The sequence below is a fragment of the Urocitellus parryii genome, chromosome 16 (genome assembly GCF_045843805.1).
Source record: "Urocitellus parryii isolate mUroPar1 chromosome 16, mUroPar1.hap1, whole genome shotgun sequence".
Lineage (NCBI taxonomy): Eukaryota > Metazoa > Chordata > Mammalia > Rodentia > Sciuridae > Urocitellus > Urocitellus parryii.
Genome location: NC_135546.1, coordinates 6,919,231 through 6,940,212, shown reverse-complemented (window position 1 = coordinate 6,940,212; position 20,982 = coordinate 6,919,231). Strand labels below are relative to the sequence as shown.

The 20,982-nt window shown below is 38.9% G+C and overlaps 1 protein-coding gene across 1 annotated transcript in view; it reads right to left on the bottom strand.

The window, feature by feature from the left end:
- The window catches only part of Cntn6 (contactin 6), a 153,454-nt gene that overhangs the window by 36,884 nt on the left and 95,588 nt on the right, over positions 1–20,982 (bottom strand). Inside the window, 1 exon segment of the mRNA XM_026409025.2 lies at positions 6,952–7,079. Within this exon segment, the coding sequence (XP_026264810.2) occupies positions 6,952–7,079 (128 nt within the window).

Here is a 20,982-nt window from a genome sequence, read left to right as displayed (position 1 = left end):
CACACACATATGTTGTAGATGGACACAAAATCTTTCTCTATCTCTATGTGGTGCTGAGAAGGAACCCAGTGCCTCACACGTGCTAGGCAAGCACTCTACCACTGAGCTACAGCCCCAGCCCAGGAGGAACGATTTCTAATCTGGAATTCTATTTCCTGCTAATCCATCCATCCATCCAACCTAAGCACAGAATCGAGACTTTTGCCAACATGAAAGCTTTTCTCTTGAATGACTTTTACAAAACCCATTGGATGATTTAAACTATCAAAATAAGGGAATATTTTTTTTTTTAAAGAGAAAAGCATGTGTTTTTTGTTTGTTTGTTTGTTTATGTGTGTGGTTTGTTTTTGTAGGGAGATAACAGAGACAGACTTGGGGAATGTTTAAGTCCACAGGACACTAAGCAAACGAACCGAAAAGGAGAAAAGCCAACCCAGGAAATTCAAAGCTAATATCCACAATAAAATGTGGACAGAGATAAACAAACAAATAAGGAAATTGATGTGACAGAGTCTGTCTTTCTCTGCTCCTGGCAAAGTGGAAATAGACCTCAAATGCATAGGACTAGAATGTTTAACATGCTCTTGGCCACGTGTGGGATGATCTGTTGAGACACATGTTTATAGAGATCAAAATCTGCATGCGGCAATTGTTGTCCCAGTCCACCTGAGGCAAGAGGAAATTTAATTTCAATGCACAAAGTAATCATGGGCAATATATTCCAGTTTACCTGCAGCCACCATTACCCATTTATCTTCCACTTTGATATTCAAATTAAAGTAAATATTAAAAGACGACCATCAACCCCAGAGTAAAAAGAAAACAAATGAAGAACTCATCTAAGAAAGCCACTGTTCCAAATTTGAGTCTAAATATCACACCAGGATGCTGTCTAGGCAGGAAGGTGACACTAAATATTTTCCTGCAAAGTAATAATGCAAAATATCAACACAGATCCTCTTTATGAACAAATAATCCAAACAGGGCCTGCCATCTATTGAGAATGAGCCTGCCCTGCAGCTTCTGCTGATTGAATTAGATCCACCAATTACTCAGTTTCAAAGCGGTTAGTCCTTAATAGGCCATGAGTACATATTTATGGCATCTTATTTATATTTTCATAAAGAGAGAATGTTCACTTGACTACTTTCCAGCCATGACTTTATGCGGGGCTGTCACAAATCCTAGTTGTTTTAGAGGAAATGGAATTAGGAATCAGGAATTCCTAATTAGAACATCTTCTAACGTAAGACGTGGTGCCAAGAGGGTGTTTTCTTATGAACTTTTTAACGTGACTTCTCCTCTCCAAAGAGGAGAAGTCGGATTCAGTTCATTTAATTATTTGTTTCTTCACTCCACCTGCTTGGACCCCACGCCTCTTTTGTACTTGAAAACATTTGCTAATGGCTTATCCAAGTCCTCAGGAGCCACAGACAGAAAATACAGTGGGCCTGCGAGGGTCATTAGTATCTGGTGACGACACACGCTGTTCAGACTAAGCAAACACCTACACGCGAACAAAATCTTGAGAACCAAGCCAGGTGCGGTGGCACACACCTGTCATCCCAGTGGCTCAGGAGGCTGGGGCAGGAGGATTGCAAATTCAAGACCAACTTCAGCAACTCAGTGAGACCCTGTCTCTAAATAAAATACAAAAGAGGGCTGGGGAGTGTGGCTCAGTGGTTAAGCGCCCCTGGATTCACTCCCCAATACCAATAGACAAGTAAAACCCTTCATAATCCACCCTACTTTATTAAAGGGCCAGTTGTTATAATCCCAAAGCTTGTGCATTTACACATTTACAATGTGATCTGTCAGGCATCTAATCTCTTTCGTTTGGCATCAACCATGACCTAGATGTCCTCTATTTTTATGAAAAATTTTTAAAAAAACAGAGTAAACTGTAACCAATAATAGGCTTACTTTATATATTTAAAAAGTCTTTTTAAAATATTTATCTTTTAGCTTTAGGTGGACACAATATCTTTATTTCATTTTTATGTGGTGCTGAGGATTAAATCCAGTGCCTCACGCATGCCAGAGGAGCTCAACTACTACTTGAGCCATATTTCAGCCCTAAAAAAAAATCTTGAACAGTAGCAAAGAAGTACAGACCTAAAATCCATTCATACCCCTCCTGTTTATTACATGCTATATAATAAACATTAAAGAACAATTTTTAAAAAGTTGGTGATGATACTTGGAAATTTAATCCAAATGACCCAGTCTCCATTTTTTTTTTTTTTTTTTACAAAGACACTGTGAGCTCAATTGTATGCAGATGGAAATAAGACTCATATTAGCGGGCTTGCTTCAGTGATCTCCTCTTCAGTAGCTTGTTCCCACATTTCTACTTAGAATTTGGTATTCTTGTCTCCAACATTCACTTAGCACTCTTTTCATTATTGGAGTGGGAAAGAAAGATTTCACTCTGCCCGAAATAATAACTCCGTATGCAATTTCTCACCTTGAAAAAAATTTGCACCATTGGTAACTTTTAAATCAAAATTTTCTTTTTTTTTTTTTAATTAAAATGCTTTAAAAATGATTCTTTGTAGGAAATCATGGAGTTGGAGTTAAACACTTTCCCGGAGATATTATCGGGTATGACAGACCATTCTGGTGTTTTTCCAGAAGGACAATATCACAAATGTATTCCAGTAGGTCTTGTTTGTCTGAAACTGTACTTTTGGTTTTCCCAATCGAGCTGGGCTGGACACCTGTAGGCATGTGACGTCAGAGTCCCAAATTATCTACCTGTCTCCGGTTTATTTCTTAGCAAATGCAGAGACCCATATCAGGGAGCCCTCTCTTAGCACTGGGGGGAAATGGATAGGCCCTTCTGTATGCTTCTATAATAAAGACTTCTATCACAAAGAATAAACAACTAAATGAGCGGCAATAAACTTAATTTGCACATTTAGATATGCTTTTCCGAGTTCCGACATTTCAGTTGAAAATAATACTGAAGCAATGAGGCCTATAATTGAACATCCGAAACCTCTCCAGTGGGGAAACCAAAACAAATGTTGCCTGCAAACAAGATCATTTTTATAGCCTGCTGCTACTCTGCTTTTTAATAATTTTCCAAATGCCAGATCGAATAATTCCCCCTTTGATGTGATTTTCATATACCTCCGAGTGCACGGGTTACAATGTCATGGGGATCTCAGTCTTCCAAAAGAGAAGCCCTGAAACTCTTTCCATTGGAGTCCATGACTGTGCCTGTGGGACACGTCCTCAAATTACACTGGGCATCTTGCAAGGAGCTGGCAAGGCAGCGGACTAATTGTGCTCAAGATGTTTGAAAGGCAAATTGCCTCTTCCCGCTGCATTAGTGAAATAGAAATTTTCCGACATGCAGGGAGGGGACCCTGCTTCAGAATCCTCTTAACACAGATAAGCCATATCAGCTAAAAACTAAGCCGGAACATCTCTTACTCTTGTAACCATTATCTTTTTACATGTTATCTAACAACAACATTTTTTGCATGACTGAGGCTGATAAGTAAATCCCAGAGAGGAGAGGATCCTTTTATCAGCTGTACTGAAATTTCTCATTGGCTCCTGACCACCCTATTCTCTTTAAGGTCACTCTATGCTGATGGTGGATCCAGAAAACAAATTATATTTGACTCTGGAATGATAATCTGATAAGCATCTTAGATGAGAAAACACACCAACACACACACACACACACGCACACACACACAAATAGTAAGCCACCTTAAAAACCAGTTGGTTATGCACTTCATAGTTTTAAAAATTGTTTAAATCCATGCACAACATTTTAACTCCTTCCAAGACAAAAGCTTCAGATTTGTAGGTTAGAAAGCAATAATTCTTTGGTACTGATACGTGCCATGTTCCCGCATGAAACGGCATGAGAGACAGCAGTCTGATTAAGAGATTGTGCATAATGATGTTCACACAGATTATATTCACAGACCAACATTAAAGCAGAGTTTGTAAACATGTTTTTGTTTTTTTGTTTGTTTTTGTTTTTAGTAGCAGGGATTGAACCCAGGGGCATTTAACCACTGAGCCATATCCCCAGCTCTTTTTAAATTATATTTAGAGACAGGGTCTTAGTGAGTTGCTTAGACCTCGCTAAGTTGCTGAGGCTGGTCTTGAACTCACTATCCTCCTGCCTCAGACTCCCGAGCCACTGGGATTACAGGCGTGCACAATCACATCTGGCTCTAAACATGTTTTTATTCATATTGTCTATACATTTTGTGCTCATGAAGTTATTGTATTTATTTATCTATCTGTATGATTAAGTATATATGTTTATATTGTGTAGGGTGGTTCTTTGTCAATGACAAAGAAATACGACCCCCAAATTCCTTAAAATGACATGTGGATATCTCATGAAGGTTAAACTATAACCACATATCTGCGATTAGATATAACGAGTGAAAATAACCTTGATAATCATACCTATTGACATTATATTAAATGGGCCTCTTCTTTGTATATGCACATCCCCCTCTGACACTGTGTTACTGGTAGAACATCAGTGTGTTCTCTGCACCGAGTCTTTAGGGTTTTAAGGTAACTTCAAATTTCCAGCAGAGCTGGGAACTCAAGGTGTATTGGAAAGGTACGATTACAAACCTTAAAATTGGAAAGTCAAAAGCATTTAAAACTCGCAGTTTTTCTGAGATGACCTCTTTTTTTTACCCCCTTTCTCTTTTTGCAAAGTGTTTCAAGAAGTTTAAGTCCTAAAAAAAATGGAAAACTGTCAAATTTTAGACAAAGATGTCAGCATTGAAATTATGCCCTTGAACCCAGCAGTGTAAGATGGTGACCTTTGGATCAATAAATCCATATCTACGGGGCACATGTGGCCCCTGACGGTGTTCTAGGAATTGTAGTTTATTGTTGATTAAAAGCCGGCCAAAAAATCTCCACCCTCTTTGTGCTTCTGTTCTGAAAGGGAACAAAAACCCAAAAAAAAAAAAAAACCCAAAACTTAATAAATAAAAGAGTTCGTAAGAATATTAAAAATGCTACAGAAGAAGAGACCAAATAAAGTGGCCAGAAACGCAGAGTGGGATCTTGGGATTCAAGAACCCCCCAAGAAGGATACCAGAACTAAACAGAAAGTTAAGCCAGGTTGTTTTAAACCAAGTCATATTGTTTAGCTATTTTCCTCCTGCAGAGAGAGGGGAATCTGGTGTTCTTTATAGGATATCTCAAAAACAGGCAAACGTATCGTTAGTCAGGTTTTCGTTGCTGTGATCCAAATTCCTGACCAGAACAACTTAGAGGAAGAAGAGTTTATTTTGGCTCATGGTTCAGTCTCTGGTCGGCCAGTTCCCTTCCTCTGAACCTGTGATGAGACAGAGCATCATGGTAGAGGAGAACGGGCTCACTGCATTGCAAGAGAGCAGCAGAGAGAGGAAGGGGAAGGCAGGGGCCATAGGAGGATTCACCCTGCCCAAGTGACCCACCTCCTCTAGCCGCACCCCATCCACTTACACCAATCACCCCGCCATTCAAAGGAAGATGGGGGCAGATGAGGTTGCAGCTCTCCCAATCCAATCATTGCACCTATGCATATTCCTGCATCAACGGGAATCCTACCCAAACAATGACCCTCACTTACAACATGGGAACCATCATCTTGCAGAAAACACGGAAATTGTACACATGTGAAAAACACAGTTGTTATCATCAGAACAAAGCACAGCCTAGTTGTGTCTAAGTTACCCAATTTTTATGTCTCTTCCTTTTCTTTCTCTCTCGACAATTATTCATAGACAATGAGCATCATGGTGCTGAAGGCTTAAGAAACCTTTGGGGAAGGAGTGGTATTCATTCAGTTCAACTCCATAGACAAAAAAAAAAAAATGTTTTTGGTTTTCTTCTTAGCCTTTGGAGTGACATGATGCCTATTATTTTATTTTAGTTGCAAAATTATTAGTCCAGCTATGGTTTTCAAATCTCATCAGTCACATTTCCCCAGAGTGAATCAGACAATTGTTGACATAATAGAATATATTTGGGACAAGTTGGCGGAAGGATCTTCCAGAGATAAAGATGGGTATCTATTTTTCATAAGCCATTTTAAATGACGGTTGAAGATGATCTGCTAGTTTCTTTCTATGGAATATATTTATTTTTAATAGAGAAGACGAGAAAGCACCAATCGTCAAATGTAAATCATGGGGGCTTAATTAGCAGATGCAACTGTTTTATGAAGACAGTCGTTTTCATCATCCGGGAGGCAAGAAATGATAGAAGTGACATGGTTTCCAGCAAACACACTGGCTTTATAAATCGGCAAAAATGAAGAAAAGACACCTCTAAGACAAATGATGTCCCTTGGTGATATATGTAGGTACACTTGAATTGATACGTTTAAAAGTCTTAAAGATACACCCTGCAGTTCCACCCCCTCAAATGGTCGGACCTTATCTGTTTGCTGGGAAGAGAATCGAATAATGACTCCTAAGAACACCATGAGTTCATGCTTTACCTTTGGAAAGAAGTGCTTGTTCAGGTCAATGGAAGAATCCGCATTGCACTACTTACATACCTCAGGTTCCATAAATAAATGATCTGGTTGTGTCTTAGGTAACCCTTATACACATGCAAAAATTTCATGCACAGTGAGAACTTCTGAATGACCATTTAACCAAGAAAAGTGATCCGTCCATGACTTCTATGAAAATATCCACTGCCCCATACACTAAGGTATCAGCAAGAATTCAAATATAGGTTTTAACTATGCCAAAGTGTAGCACCGACAACATTTTCAGTTGCCAAAGGACTCAATCTACCATGGTATCCCACTGGCAAACAGTGCATGGGGACAGAACCCTTAAATAAATTGTGGTGTAGAATTTTTACACATGGCACAAGTTCGACACAGGTCATCGGGTCACGACATGCACATGTATCTCCAACATAGTTTGAATGTAAGTAAGATTAATAAATTACCTTTGACCACGAGACTGCCAGTACTCTTTGCAATGCCAAATTGATTTGTGGCCACACAGGTATATGATCCAGCATCCGACCTGGTAACATTATATATCTTAAGGCTACCGTCCTCCAATAGGAACACTCTATTAAAAAAACAACAACAACAACAACAACAACACATGTTATTAGTGGAAGAAAGGCCATTAAATAGCAATAAATCGTAACTCCTTACTTTCGCTTTCAAATAGCACTAAAATTATGAATATACATGATGAGTTCATTCCTTTATTTATTCTTGTTCTTGTCGTCCATTTCTAAATCTAAATATTAGAATACATGGCTTAAGTTTTTTATTTTGACAGATTATCGATGATCATTTTACTGTAATGTGAATTATCACTGTTATTTTAGTGCACATTAAAAATCAAATGACTGTGTGGTATCATAATACCCAGCTAATGGACGAACGAGAAATGTAATTACTATGCATTTTGAAAAGCCAGCTCACTTTTGACAGCTGAACTCGGCTTTGGAAAAAAAACCAGAAGGATTTTCACAGTCATTTGCTTCATCTGAGAATTTACGAATCTGCTCTGATTTGGCATTTCTTGCAATGAAACAATTGGGTTCAGAATTATGGTAATATTTGTTTGGGTTAGAAAGTTGAAGGAACTGTCTATATGGTAGATGGTCCCAGGTACCAAAGGCAATGCTTATTGTTGTATATCTCCAAAACCAGCAGAGTACAAAGGTTAAGGATCCATGGATCAGATGGAGTTAAATACTCCTAATACAGAGTACGCCAATGAGCAAGATCTGTCAAAGAAGTTACAATCTTTCACAGAAGGATCGATCTCTCTTAAGTTTTCTCGGAAACTGAGAGATATTCTAAAACAAACTATCAGAGTGGTATTGTAATCAGGGAAGGCACTGAGACTCATTTAGCAACAACAACAACAACAACAAAATCATCACATGTTTTAATAAGAAGAGAGAGAGAGAGAGAGAAAAACAAAAGGAAAAATAAAAGCATTCACCCAATTTTAGATTTCTATTTTTTTTTTTTTGTGGCTTACAAATTTAGTGAGCAACCTTTTAAACCCAGTTGTAGGAGCCCTGGTGGTAGCCAGGATTCTACCAAAATACGTGACGACAAACTGATTTTTAATAACTGGTTTTAAAGGAAAGCCAGGCCAGATTATCTGCATGCATGTCATATCCATTAACAATAACAAAACAGCATTTGTTGCATCGCAAACATATCATTGTTTCTAATATGTGTAGAACATGAAATGTAGCTAATATAATTAATTACCCAATTTGAAACACAGAGAATATGAGCCAACCACAATCGCTATGAAACCAGCTTCTGATGTTGGGTTTATCATGACTGAAAGGATTTCAAATTTTCTCAGTGTACTGAAAAGACCACCTCTGGGTTTTAGAATGTTCCAGGGATGTAATCAGCTTTTAAAACAGTGATTGTGCTAGAGTATTTTCCAGTGGAAGATATTTGATGTCTTATTAAATTTCTGAAATGTCTAGTTTCGTAGGTCCTGGTTTGCATTAAGAATTGAACTATATTATCACTGACAGATAACAAAGGTATTCTAGTATACAGCAGATTTCTGGCCAGATGCAATTCTACCTTTGATTTAATTAGCAGAGGTCAATGTGAGAAATAGTTACATGCATCTTTTACCCCCAGTATTTTAAGAATGATGAAGAATTTTTTCAATAGCATGACAACATTAAATATTGGTCAATAAAACACTTTACATGATAAAACAAATATATCACTGATATCTACATGCCATCAAATGGATTTGCTTTACAGGTAAAAAAAAAAAAAAAACTGAGTAAGAAGGAACATCCCACAAAGACCAAACAGAATAAAAGCAACTGACATTTTCAGATAAGGCAGAATGCACACGGAAGATCGGGTGAAAGATTTTAATTGATGGATTTGGTAACATTCATCAAGAAAGATAAGGATTGTTTTTTTTTTTCATTCTATTCTTCTTTTGCAATATATTAAAAAAGATGCTTTCTCTGGATTTTCAGTCATTACCTATCAATGAAAGATAAGAAAATATTCTGTCTTTCCTGCAACATTAAAAAGCATTTAAAAGTAACAGGAGACCCAGATACAGAAAAGCTGGGCTATCTGTAAAAGATATGAAAGACATTCTCGTAATAAAACCCAGGAATTGCATGAACAATTAGCAACAGAAATAGACTTACAGGAAAGAAAATAGAAGGTGATAATTGCACATCGCAGATACAATGTCTCCATCAGGATTTAATGTTGAGGTCATACTATTAATAAGACCACAGATCACAAAAGTATATATGGGAATGTGAGAGGCCCATGGAATCACGGCTAGGACTCCAAATATTCAATAGTGAAGTGAATTTAAATTTCTTTTAATTGACATTTAAATCATATTTAAATTATATTAACTATATTTAAATTTATTAATGAAGTATATTAAATAGAATCAAATTATGTTTAAATTTAATCATATTAAATCATGTCATCATCGTTTTGCTTTCTTTTGTTTGTGGTACAGGTCATCTGTGGCACAAGACCTTAGGAAAGTTAGGCAGACTCTCTATCCCCGACCCACATCCCCAGTCCTTCCATAGTCATTTTAACGAATAACTGCAAAGTAGAACAATGTTTTTCTTCTTCATTTATTCAGTAAATCTTTGATCAATTCCCCACTATGTTTGTAGCGATATGTTAGGTGGTACAATAGGCCAGGGCGAAATAAAATGTGTTAAATATACAGGGTAGTTTTTTTTTCCATGATCTTGAAACTCAGACATTAAAATTTAAGGAGGGTATGAGCTATTGTTGGGAACCGCCTCTGTGCAGACCCCTACTTGGTGTGCAATAAATAAATGTCAGCTCATGGAAACCTGGAGACCAACTCCTGGGTTCACTTTTGCTCTCCATCCATGTTATAAGCCAGGGAACAGGCAGAGAGAGAAGCGCTAAGTGTTTCAAGGTACCCACCTGGCAGTGTAGACCCCAAATCCTGACCATGCTATCACTTTAGCTCACAAAGCTTTTATTATAGCAAGAATCCCTTCACGGTAGGTTTCCAAAACATAATTTGCTTATGGTTACTGTGATTAGCATAAACTTGATTTTCTACATATATATGTGTGTGTGTGTGTGTGCATAATTTCATTTGCATAGAATGATGCTTAATAGTGAAGGTTCTTCATCTGAACTTCAGAGACGATAATAACCCCCTGAAATATCATGAAATGTTAGTGTGTGTGTGCACACATATGCATTTTTCGAGGTTCTTGACTTTTCTGAGATCTTCCAGGCAGACTTGGTACCTACCATAGTACCCTCTGCTCTGGGAGAGTTTTAACCCCAGATGCCTTGATGTGTGTGGTACAGTGACAGTGATGCCTATCTTAAGAATTCTTTTTCATCTTCACTCATGCAATTATGGTGTCATTACAGAGTGGGTGGCAAGGTAGGCTTTGGAGTTAAATGACTTGTGACTGAATCTGAGCCCCAACGTTTAATACCTGTGTGACCCGAACCAAGCTAATGAACACTCCAAGTTCTGAGTTTTTTTTTTTCCTGTGTGGCATAGTGATACCATATTACCTGTGTCACGGAGTCATGGGGGTTAAGTGATATTAATGGTTTAACATGTTTAAGAATGTCCTTTACTCCCAGTTAGAAGTCAGTAGGCAAGGTTTTAATGAACCAATTTATTTTCCTCACAAGGTAAGCACTTCTTTAAGTCCAGGGGGAATAACAACAATGGGGGAAGGAGAAAATGTTTTGTGAGAGTCCAGTTTGCACAAAGGGTTCCAAAGGGTAGATATCAGGCTTTAAAAAAAAATGATGGACACATAACATGTGTACAGGTTTTTGAGATGCAGCGTGGGGGTCTGATTCACGTATACTTGGGTAGTGACCATCTCAGGAAATTAGAAGATCCATCTTCTTACATTATGGCCATCCTGTTATGGGGAATACATTCATATCCCTCTTCCTTTGCCATTTTGAGATATGAAATGCGTTATTTTAAAAATGCATTTTTTTAAGTTGTCGATGGACACAATACCTTTATTTTATTTACATCGATGTAGTGCTGAGGATCAAACCAAGTGCCTCACATGTGCTAGGCAAGTATTCTACAACTGAGCTACAACCCCAGCCCACGGAATGCATTGTTTTTAATGATACTCATCTGCTATATCATAGAACACCAGCGCTTTCATTCTCTTATCACACAAGAACATTGACCCTGCTGATCAACCTCTTCCTGGTAACTATCATTCAGCTTGATTTCTGTGAAATCAGCTTTTTAAGATTCCATTTAATAAAGGGAGAGGATGCAATATTGTCTTGCTGTGTCTGTCTTATTTCATATAAGAAAATGTGGTCCAGATGCACAGTGGAACACTATAAAGCCACAAACAAGCAGAGAATCCTGCCTGCCCTAGGTGACAACATGGATGGATACAAAGGACTTTGTGCCAGGCTTGTAGAAAGGAGTCTGAGGGTAGAAAAAACTGTCCCCAGGACTCTGTTTAACTACTTACATTCCTCTCCTAATTCAAATCTTTCCAATCCTTGGTTTTTCAATTTTTATTTTGGCAATGATAATATAGTTGTCATGAAAATTAATTAAATGTCAGGCATCAGTCCAATTCCCCTTCTTTGCTGACACTAACATTTGGGATTTTTGCTCTCCTTCATGATTTAGGCCACTATCTTGGATTCCTGTGTGGGCCATTGCTGATGCCTCTTCTCTTAAACACTCATAAAACTGAGCCATGTGGTTTTAACTAACCGGTTTTGATCTTTTCCCGGACAGCCTTGGTTCTGGTGTTATCGAGTTCTGACACTTGACTTGTGGGGTCTGTTTCTTCCACTATAATCATTTCACATTTCAGTAAAATAATATTCTTTCTTTCAAGTCTCTGTTCTCAAATATCCCCTTAATTAGGATATTTCAACTGTTCACATAATTGAATAGAAAAAAAAAATCTCCCCCAAATTACCAGCGCTTAGTATTCTATTTGGATGATTAAATTACAAATTGTGACATTTGCATTTAAAATGTTCTGCAAAAAAAAAATTGTGAATTTAAAGACATTTACATGTGTAGATGTAATATGACTATTCCACTGATAGAAAAATTAATACTTAGCAATGTAATGCACCAAGTTATTTCTCTAATTGTGTGATGGGTGTAAAAAATGTCGAAATTCTGAACAACCAGCTGTGCCTGACAGGCACATGACATCGGGGGAGATTATTTTTGGTGTCATTAGAAAATAGGGCATGTAGAAACGGAGCCAGCAGCACATGTAAACATTTCAAGGTTAACTGATAAGTTGAAGGCAGACTTTATGGGGTGATTGAACATGCAAGGTTTCAATCTTCTGACTGTCGGGGAAGTAGGTAGGGTAGAAGAAAAACAAAGTAACAGACGACCTGTCCATTGGTTTGATTTTATACTGGTCCCCTCCCTCCCGATGAGCTACTACTGTAAATAGAACTCCAAGAAGATAGAACTTTGCATCAAATTCACCTACAGAGCTCCTTCACCCGGTACCTGGGCATCAAATTACGTATCATTTTAGGAACTACATAAACATTAATGTGGAATGGTTTAGACCTTGCTTTCCTTGGGCTTCCTGTGCACCAGCAACTAAATATATAGAGGTTAATATTCATCACCTATTTTATAACTCCAATGAATCTCACATACATGCAACCTTCAATTTACTTACACATACAGAAAACACATCTCCCTATGTGGATTCCAAAGTCTGAAGAGAAATTGAGAAAGGCTCTCATTTTTATCTGCCTTTGGTATCCATCAAAGCCGATCACACAATTTGAGGACATAGAAGATTAACAAGAGCTAAATTTCTTGAACTCAAAGAAATTAGGACATTGGGCAATTATAATTTCTTACTGCTGAAACTAGAGCAATATTGCTATTTTTATAGAGAGATTATTAACTGGAGTATTGCTTCCAGTTCTGTCTAAAGATAATACTGTGGACCATGAAATTTTAATTGACTGACTAATTTTACTGATATCTAGAAAAATGTAAAATAGATTGGATTAAAATGAGTTAGATAAGAAGTAGAAAAGTGTGGATAAATTTTTACTTTTCACCGTCTCGGTTTAAAGTAAAACGTCCCCCCTGGGATCCATTTCGGATCAAATATTGATATTGCATTTTAATGATTTTTTTTGTACCTGATTATCAGCTGAGAAGTAATATCTATGCTAATCTTGATGTCGATTAATAAACCACCTTTTAAAAAATCCCATATTGAATGAGCAACCAAAAAAATGACTGACACGATCTACAAAAACAAGCAAATACCAAAGCTTGCTCTTTGAAACAAAAAAAAAAAAATCAGGGTTGTGCTTTCCAACAGTTTAGGTCAATAATTTGAAATGGCACTAATGACAGTTATACTGAGAGACTATCTGACACCTTTGGCCAGAACAAAGTTCATGATTTAATCACTGAATTAATGAAAACCAAGTGTATCATGCCTATAAGATCATTGTTATAGTCAGCTTTTCATTATCCTGATGAAAAGACCTCACAAGAACAATTTAAAGGAGGCAACGATTATTTTGGCTCACAGTTTCTGAGGTTCCATGCAGGGTCAGCTGACTCCATAGCTCTGGACCCATCATGGTGGAAGAGTATGGTGGAGGACAGCTACTCAGCTCATGGCACCCAGGAAGCAGAGTGAGAGCTTTGCAGGGACAAAGCATAAACCCCAAAGGCACAGCCCCAGTGGTCTACTTCCTCCAGCCACACCCTACCTGCCTACTGTTATGGACCCAGTTAATCCATCAATGGATTAATCCACTTATTAGGTCAATGCTCTGATAATCCCGTCATTTCACCTCTGAACATTTCTTGCATTGTTTCCCATGAGAGCTTTGGGGGGATACCTCATCTATATCTAAACCATACTAATCATCCATATAGTAAAAATGAGAAAAACCAGTAGAGACTTCAGCCGAAGTGTGCTATCTCAAGAGCGGTAAGTGAAAGAGGCACAGGAAGTCTATCTAACCCACCTCTCCTAAATGATGTACGCCATCTTCAGCAAAGCAGGATAAATTTGCAAAGAAATCATATACATCAGAAAGATGAACAAAGTTTATGTATGAATATTTAATTCACCTCTTTGACTTTTACTGATTTCAGGGGAGGGAAAATGCAGATATTCTCAGGAAAGAGCTATTTAAGTTCCAAAGGAGAAACAAATGTTCGTATTTACAAATCTTTATTATAGGATACATTTTTTTTTTCCACAGAACTGGAAGACAGAAGCCTAGAATCTCTTCCTTACCTGTCTAACAGGAGCTGTGCATTCCAGTCTGCTTAGCTGAGCCCGTCTGCCTTGCTAAGGCTACTTTGCCTCCTATAGTTTCAGCTTTACCTGATGGGTCTCTCTACCAAGTGACCCCCCCTCCAGCCATACCTCACCTGCCTACAAATTATCACCCAGTCAGTTCATTTGAACTAGGATGGACTGATTAGGTTGCAATTCATCTAATCTAGTTATTTTAACCTCTGAATATTTCTGCATTAACAGGAGCTTTTGGAGATGTCTTGTATCCAGACTGTAACGGCTCTCTCTCCTGGGAACCATGATAACGTAGACAGCTTTCTCTAACACGTCTGCCCCTTAATCTCTGGAGTTCACAGCCACTCTCTTTAGAGTCTCCTCCAAAATAGGAGAAATTATTATTTTTCCATATCAACAAGCCGAGATGCAGGGAGTTTCAGTAACTAACTTAACCACAGCCCTGATGCAGATCTTCTCATCCCTAGCCAGGGCTAGTTCTACTGAATCAGTGTATGTATGTAAAAACACATACGCTGTCTTGTATTTTCAATTTTCTTTTTAGACCAGTCAATGATCTCCAAGTGATCCATTAAAAACTAAAGTTTTCGTTTCTTTTTAAGGCAGGACGTATAGGGGTCAGAAGACTATGGACTCTCAATTTTAATTGTTTTGGATAGAAATCTGGTTTTCCCATTCCGGCCATGTAACTCCTCGGGGAACACATGGTTGATTTCTATGTCAACTCTCTATAGTACTGGGATGACCATATCAGTACCATCACCCATTTGCTTTCAGAATTAAATAGAGAAAAATATACAGAGACACATGCACAGTTCACCCTCCATATCCATGGGTTCCCCATCCCACCATTCAACCAACGGATGATTTAAATATTTGAAAAAGAACTGCATTGGTGGCAGGCCAGGTGGCATGTCTCTGTAATACTAGAGGCTCAGGGGGGTGAGGAGAGAGGATCGCAAGTTCAAGGCCAGCCTCAGCAAAAGCAAGGTGCTTAGCAACTCAGTGAGACCCTGTCTCTAAATAAAATACAAAGCTACCTCCCCCCAACACCAGAAAAAGAATTGCATTGGTAATGACATCTTTTCTTTATCATAATTTCCTAAAAACTATAGTACAACTGTTTACATCATAGTCACACTGTCTTAGGTGTTACAAGTAATCTAAAATGACTTAGAGGTTCTCGGAAGGTGCTCACAGAAGCTGCAGACCTTCATACCTCAGGGTTTTTGTAAATACTATAGCATTTTATATAAAGATGTGCGTATCTTCAGATCTAGGTATCTTGGGGAGTTCTGGGAAACCATCCCCTGAAAATACTACTTATTGATATGTGCATATATAAATAACACTTGAGAATGATGAGGGTCTAATCATGGCTGTTATTTTTTCCATATTTATTTGTGTTCTCCAGGGAGATCTACAATGAGCAGGTACTTCATAAATCCATATTTTCTGATTGGGTTTACTACTAAATATTCAGCCTTTTCTTCCTAGGCCTAAATGGATATTTATGAATACTGTTGATAAATTGAGTAAAGTAACAGAAATTCGCTTAGTGGAATAACCTCTCTTGAAGAATAAATGCTAATTAGCCAGGCACAGTGGTGCATGCCTGTAATCCCAGTGGCTCAGGAGGCTGAGGCAGAAGGATCACAAGTTCAAAATCAGCCTCCGCAATGTAGCAAGACCCTAAGCAACTCAGCGATTCTCTATCTCTAAAAATATGGAAAAGGGTTGGGGATGTTGCTTAGTGGTATGGCACCCCTGGGTTCAATCCCTGGTACCAAAGAAGAAGAAATGCTAATTGTGGTCATAAAGAATGATAAATAATTATTAGTTGCATGATACCCTATATAGTAGTATAAGAGTTTCAGGAAGGGAATTCACTCAACTCTCCAGAATAGGATGCCAACATATAAGATTGGTCCTAGTCAGTATTTTATAGAGTTCAGATCAGAGAACTGAAGATTATAATACAACCCGCATCAAAATCTGCTCAATTATTATGATAATATAGACCCTTGTTGGGTGGTTCCTAAATATTTAATTGATTCACAAAAATGTGGTAGTGATCTCTTTAGTAAATTTCTTAGCCTCTGTCCCAGCTCCAGGCACACAGGATCATTCTTGAAGTCTGACTATTGAGTGACATTGGGCACAGCGTGATTTAAATCTATGTGGACCATGGGGCTGTCAGAGGAGAAGAAAAAGTCCTTAAAATGAAATTCTATGAAAAGTCGGAAAATGAAACATCATAAACCACATCTGTGCCCAGGAAGCAGATGTCTAAGTAAACTGACATTCCTAGGTACTTTAAGTTACTTTTTTTTACCACTCTCAACGGACAAGAGCAATGTGTATATATGAAAGAGATTAAATGGCGAGCTATATTTCCCATGAATTAAGTATTCAAAGACGATCTGGGGTCCTTATGCACCTAATTGAAGGGGCTTAAAAAAATGAACAAAGGTTTCTTTAGAAGTGAAGGGGTTAGAAATCGACTTCCAAAATATTTTAATTGAAATGGGCATGAAAACATTACTGGTCCCAGGGTCTCGTGTTTTGGATTTCCTGGTTTTTGAAGTTGTATTTTGTTCCTCATGTGTAATCACTGGTGTGATCCGTCCAAAGACCCCAAGCCAAGTCTCTGGTTCGACTGTCCTAAGCTCCAAAGCAGAAACGAAGCCTTCGGACCCTCGTACCTCAGTGTGGATCCAAATGCGTCTCCTTGCTGAATACACAGAAATGACGTCGGGGTCAGCTGCGTAGGGCTAACGCAGAATACCAACACAAACTCGGGGTGACTGAAAGGTGACATAAAGGAGGGAATGGTAGGTAACAGCAGACATGAAAAAATATAATGTTTCGGTGTCAGGATGTGTCTCTATTCGGAATGGTATGCCCAAGAGCGTGCTCCGGCACATGAATGTGAAAGACATGTGACTCCGGCAGCCACCCAACAGCATTGGGTGGAAAGGCAACTAAATGAATTCAGTGAAATTAGGCCTAAGAGGAATACATCTTGCTCTTCAGTTAGGAGAACAGAAAGAGAAAGAAAAAAAAAATACCTTCGTTTGCTGCAGCGGTTTGGGGATGCCTGAGAAAACACAAATGGAAACATATGTAGATTCAGATGTCAGCATGCCCAGAGCCCGTGTGCATCAAAAGACGGGAGATTGTAATGTTGGCAAAGGATGAAAAAAAAATGTTTGTGAACATAGAACTTAAGAAAAAATAAATAAATAAATCGACTCCCCAAATGGCTAGAAAACAGATTGATGATACAATGAGAGACATTTGTGCAGGGAATGGAGAATTCCGAACCCTGGGAGGGTCTTTTGGCTTCGTTATTCGATTTATGATGATGAGCCCACTGGGGGATGTCTTCTGAGTTTTGCAATTTTTCGAATATCAAGTCGGATCTGTCACAACCTTTCAGACAAGATTCAAATATGGCCAGGTAACTTAGACAGGTAACTTTTTCCTTGGGGTTCCTGATTTCCCATAGGTATGGAAAGTGCACCCTTGGTCTATCCTCCATGTTCACTCCAGCACTCTGTTAATCTAGGATTTCAGATGCCGGAGGATCTGGGAAATGATTTCCCCCTTACTCTGGAATGTGGCTTTGAAAGGGACGCCAATGCTGGTGGAATTTCTTATTCTGGATCCTTGGGGCTCCTGAATGATCATATTCCTAAGTGTCTACGAAATTAGGCTTGTAAACGTGGCTGGAAGAGGGACCACTGGGATGTACCATTTCTGCCAACCCTCTTTCCTTCTACAATGGATCCCATACCTTGATGCCAGAGTTCATCAGTGTTTACTGGATTTGCATTCTCTCTGTCCAAATGCCACTTAAAATTATACTGCACATTTTACTGAAATCCCAATCACTCATTGGATCACTGTGGACCCAGGAACCAAAGATGCTAAAAGGACTGATGTATTTATTTTACTGCTATGAATCGGTAAGACTCCATCTATCAATATGTGGAAAACACATAGATTTGTGCTATACCGGTCATTTATTAAAAAAAAAAATAAATTAAAATGACTGTATATACTGCTACTCTCAAAAGAGTTTTTACAGGTGTGCACCACTGTGCCCAGCTAAAAATATACATTATTAAGCATATCCAAGTATCCCCTGAGAAGTCAAAGAGCCGAAAATAGATGGGAAATTAGATGACTCAGACATGATGCCCGTCTCCTTAATTCTAGCAGAGAAATCTTGAGCAGAAAGTATTTTTTCTTTGGTGGAACTGTTATGGGTCAGGCAAATGGGCAATGAACAAACATACTCCGTTTTATCCTGAGATTCTGTGTCACATAAAAGATGCTTCTCCCATGGGAACATGGGGCCTCTGCCATCTGATCCTGCTTAGCACACTCTGCTTAGAAATGCAAATGTTTCTGTTCTTCTTATACAATGGAAAGTTGTTCTCTCTGTGGCTCCCATTTTTCTTGGCCGATGTACCCTGCCAGAGAATGACTGTCTAGACATTAGTAACCATTCTTTAACTTGTACTCAACTAGGGTCGTTTTGACCCATTTCCCCTCCTGCTCATGATTTTAGATCTCATGATGTTTGTTGATGGTTTTGAATCATAGCAACAGCCACTGATGATGAATGTGGTTTTGGACTATAAAGTATGCTCTAACCCTGGGAGGAGGGGGTCGAAGGGTGTAGACGTGCAGCCTACCCCTTGGCCAGCCAACTGGTGGTCCAGACCCCCAGCTGGAAAATAAAGATGGTTCTGTCTCCTGCTCTAAGATCCACGTGGATGGAGCATGGCAGTAATCCCAGCAGCTCAGGAGGCTGAGACAGGAAGATTGGGAGTTCAAAGCCAGCCTTTGCAATGGCAAGGTGCTGAGCAACTCAGTGAAGCCCTGTCTCTAAATAAAATACAAACTAGGGCTGGGGATGTGGTTCAGTGGTTGAGTGCCCCTGAGTCCAATCCTTAGTACCAAGAAAAAAAGAGATTGATTCAGTGATTCATTGCAATCTCGCCGTAACAGTACTGGGGATTGAACCCAGGGGTGCTTTACCTCTGAGTTACACCCCCAGACCTTATTTGGAGATAAAGTTTCACTAGGTGCTAAGGCTAGCCTTGAACCTGCTATTCTCCTGCCTCACCCTGCCGGGTTGCTGAGATTATTACCGGAGAGTTCCAGTGCACCCTTCAGAATGTATCTTGTCTGGAGAAAAGTCTATATCAAAACTTTAAAAGGGTACCAACTATGACCCAGAGCATACAGCACTACATTAATCTAAGGAGCCTCTACTGTTCCTCCTTTCCTGGGGTGGAAAAAATTCCTACCCACTCTTTAAGTGCCGGCTCCCACCCAATGAGACTTCTCTGAACTTCCAGAGCCCAGTCAGGAGGGGGACCTCACTGCACATGCCCCAGGGCCCAGGAGCTATGGACCTGCCTCCCCCCCACTCCAAGACTCTGAGCTCATTCAAATTGATAAACCGAGAATCTTTCACGAGAGGTCTGTCAAATTGGTTGGCCACTGTGCTTCTAAATAAGTGAAGAGTTTGACAAGTTACACTTGAGACTCACATTTGTCGCTTCCGATCAGTAGCTCTCAAATTACAAGTCTTGGGTAATTTCGGGGATTCTTGGGGGGAAAACCAGGAATTACTGGAGGGTGAGAAGAAGTGGGAGGGTAAGAGGTGGGACTGTGTTTCTCCCCTCAGGACATTGGCGACAGATGGGATTAATTTCCTGGGTCTCATGAAATGTGTTCTTATATAAGTTCCATTTGGAAAAATTAAAAATCCCATTGCAAAAATTAAATGAGTCAATAAAAGGAGAATGGAAAATTAGAGTAAGTGATTAAAAAAAAGGCCATTCTCCTCATTTTGCAGATATTAAAAATAATGATTTGTACCCTATTACTCCATATTTCATTTCTTCAAGTATATTGTGGTAGACAGTAATTCTCGACTCATTTATTATTCCTTATTTCTATATGCTCACAGCATCAGTAGGAATGCATAGGTGTAACAAACACCTACTGTGAAGCCATATTATTATTATTTTTTTAAAGTAAGGAACGTTCTATTTGCAACATATCAAGTGATCACTTCTAAAGTATCAAACCAAGAACAAAAGGTCATTTGTATAAATTACACGGATAATTGACCTTTTCTGTCTCTAACACCATCGCTGTTGAATATGTATGTAAATTTTGGAAGATCTAAATGTCACTTAGAAATTAGAACCAAGTGTGAACCGTAAGCAGACACCATTCCGGGGCCAATTATGTTCCATATTTTGGAACAGCAAGGAAACAGAGATTTACACCTCTTTAACAGAGAAATCAGATGAAGGGCTGAACTTTTAGTACAGGAAGCTGCCTTCTCAGGGGGAGAGAAGATAAAGAAAGTTTGCATTTTGCCGGATGGGATGTGTACACACCGAGCCCATGATTTCCTGGGGGTTACACAAGACTCTCAGCATCTTTTGGAGGCTGAGAAAGAGAACTTAGAAAAAAAATGCAGATTCTTCTGCTCTCTTCCCCAACTATTGAATCCAAAATCTTGGGCACAGCTCTTGGATTTGCATTTTCCCGTACGGCTCTTCTAGTGCACAGCCAAATGTGAAACCCGCGGATCGCACCCTCTGGATTCACAGC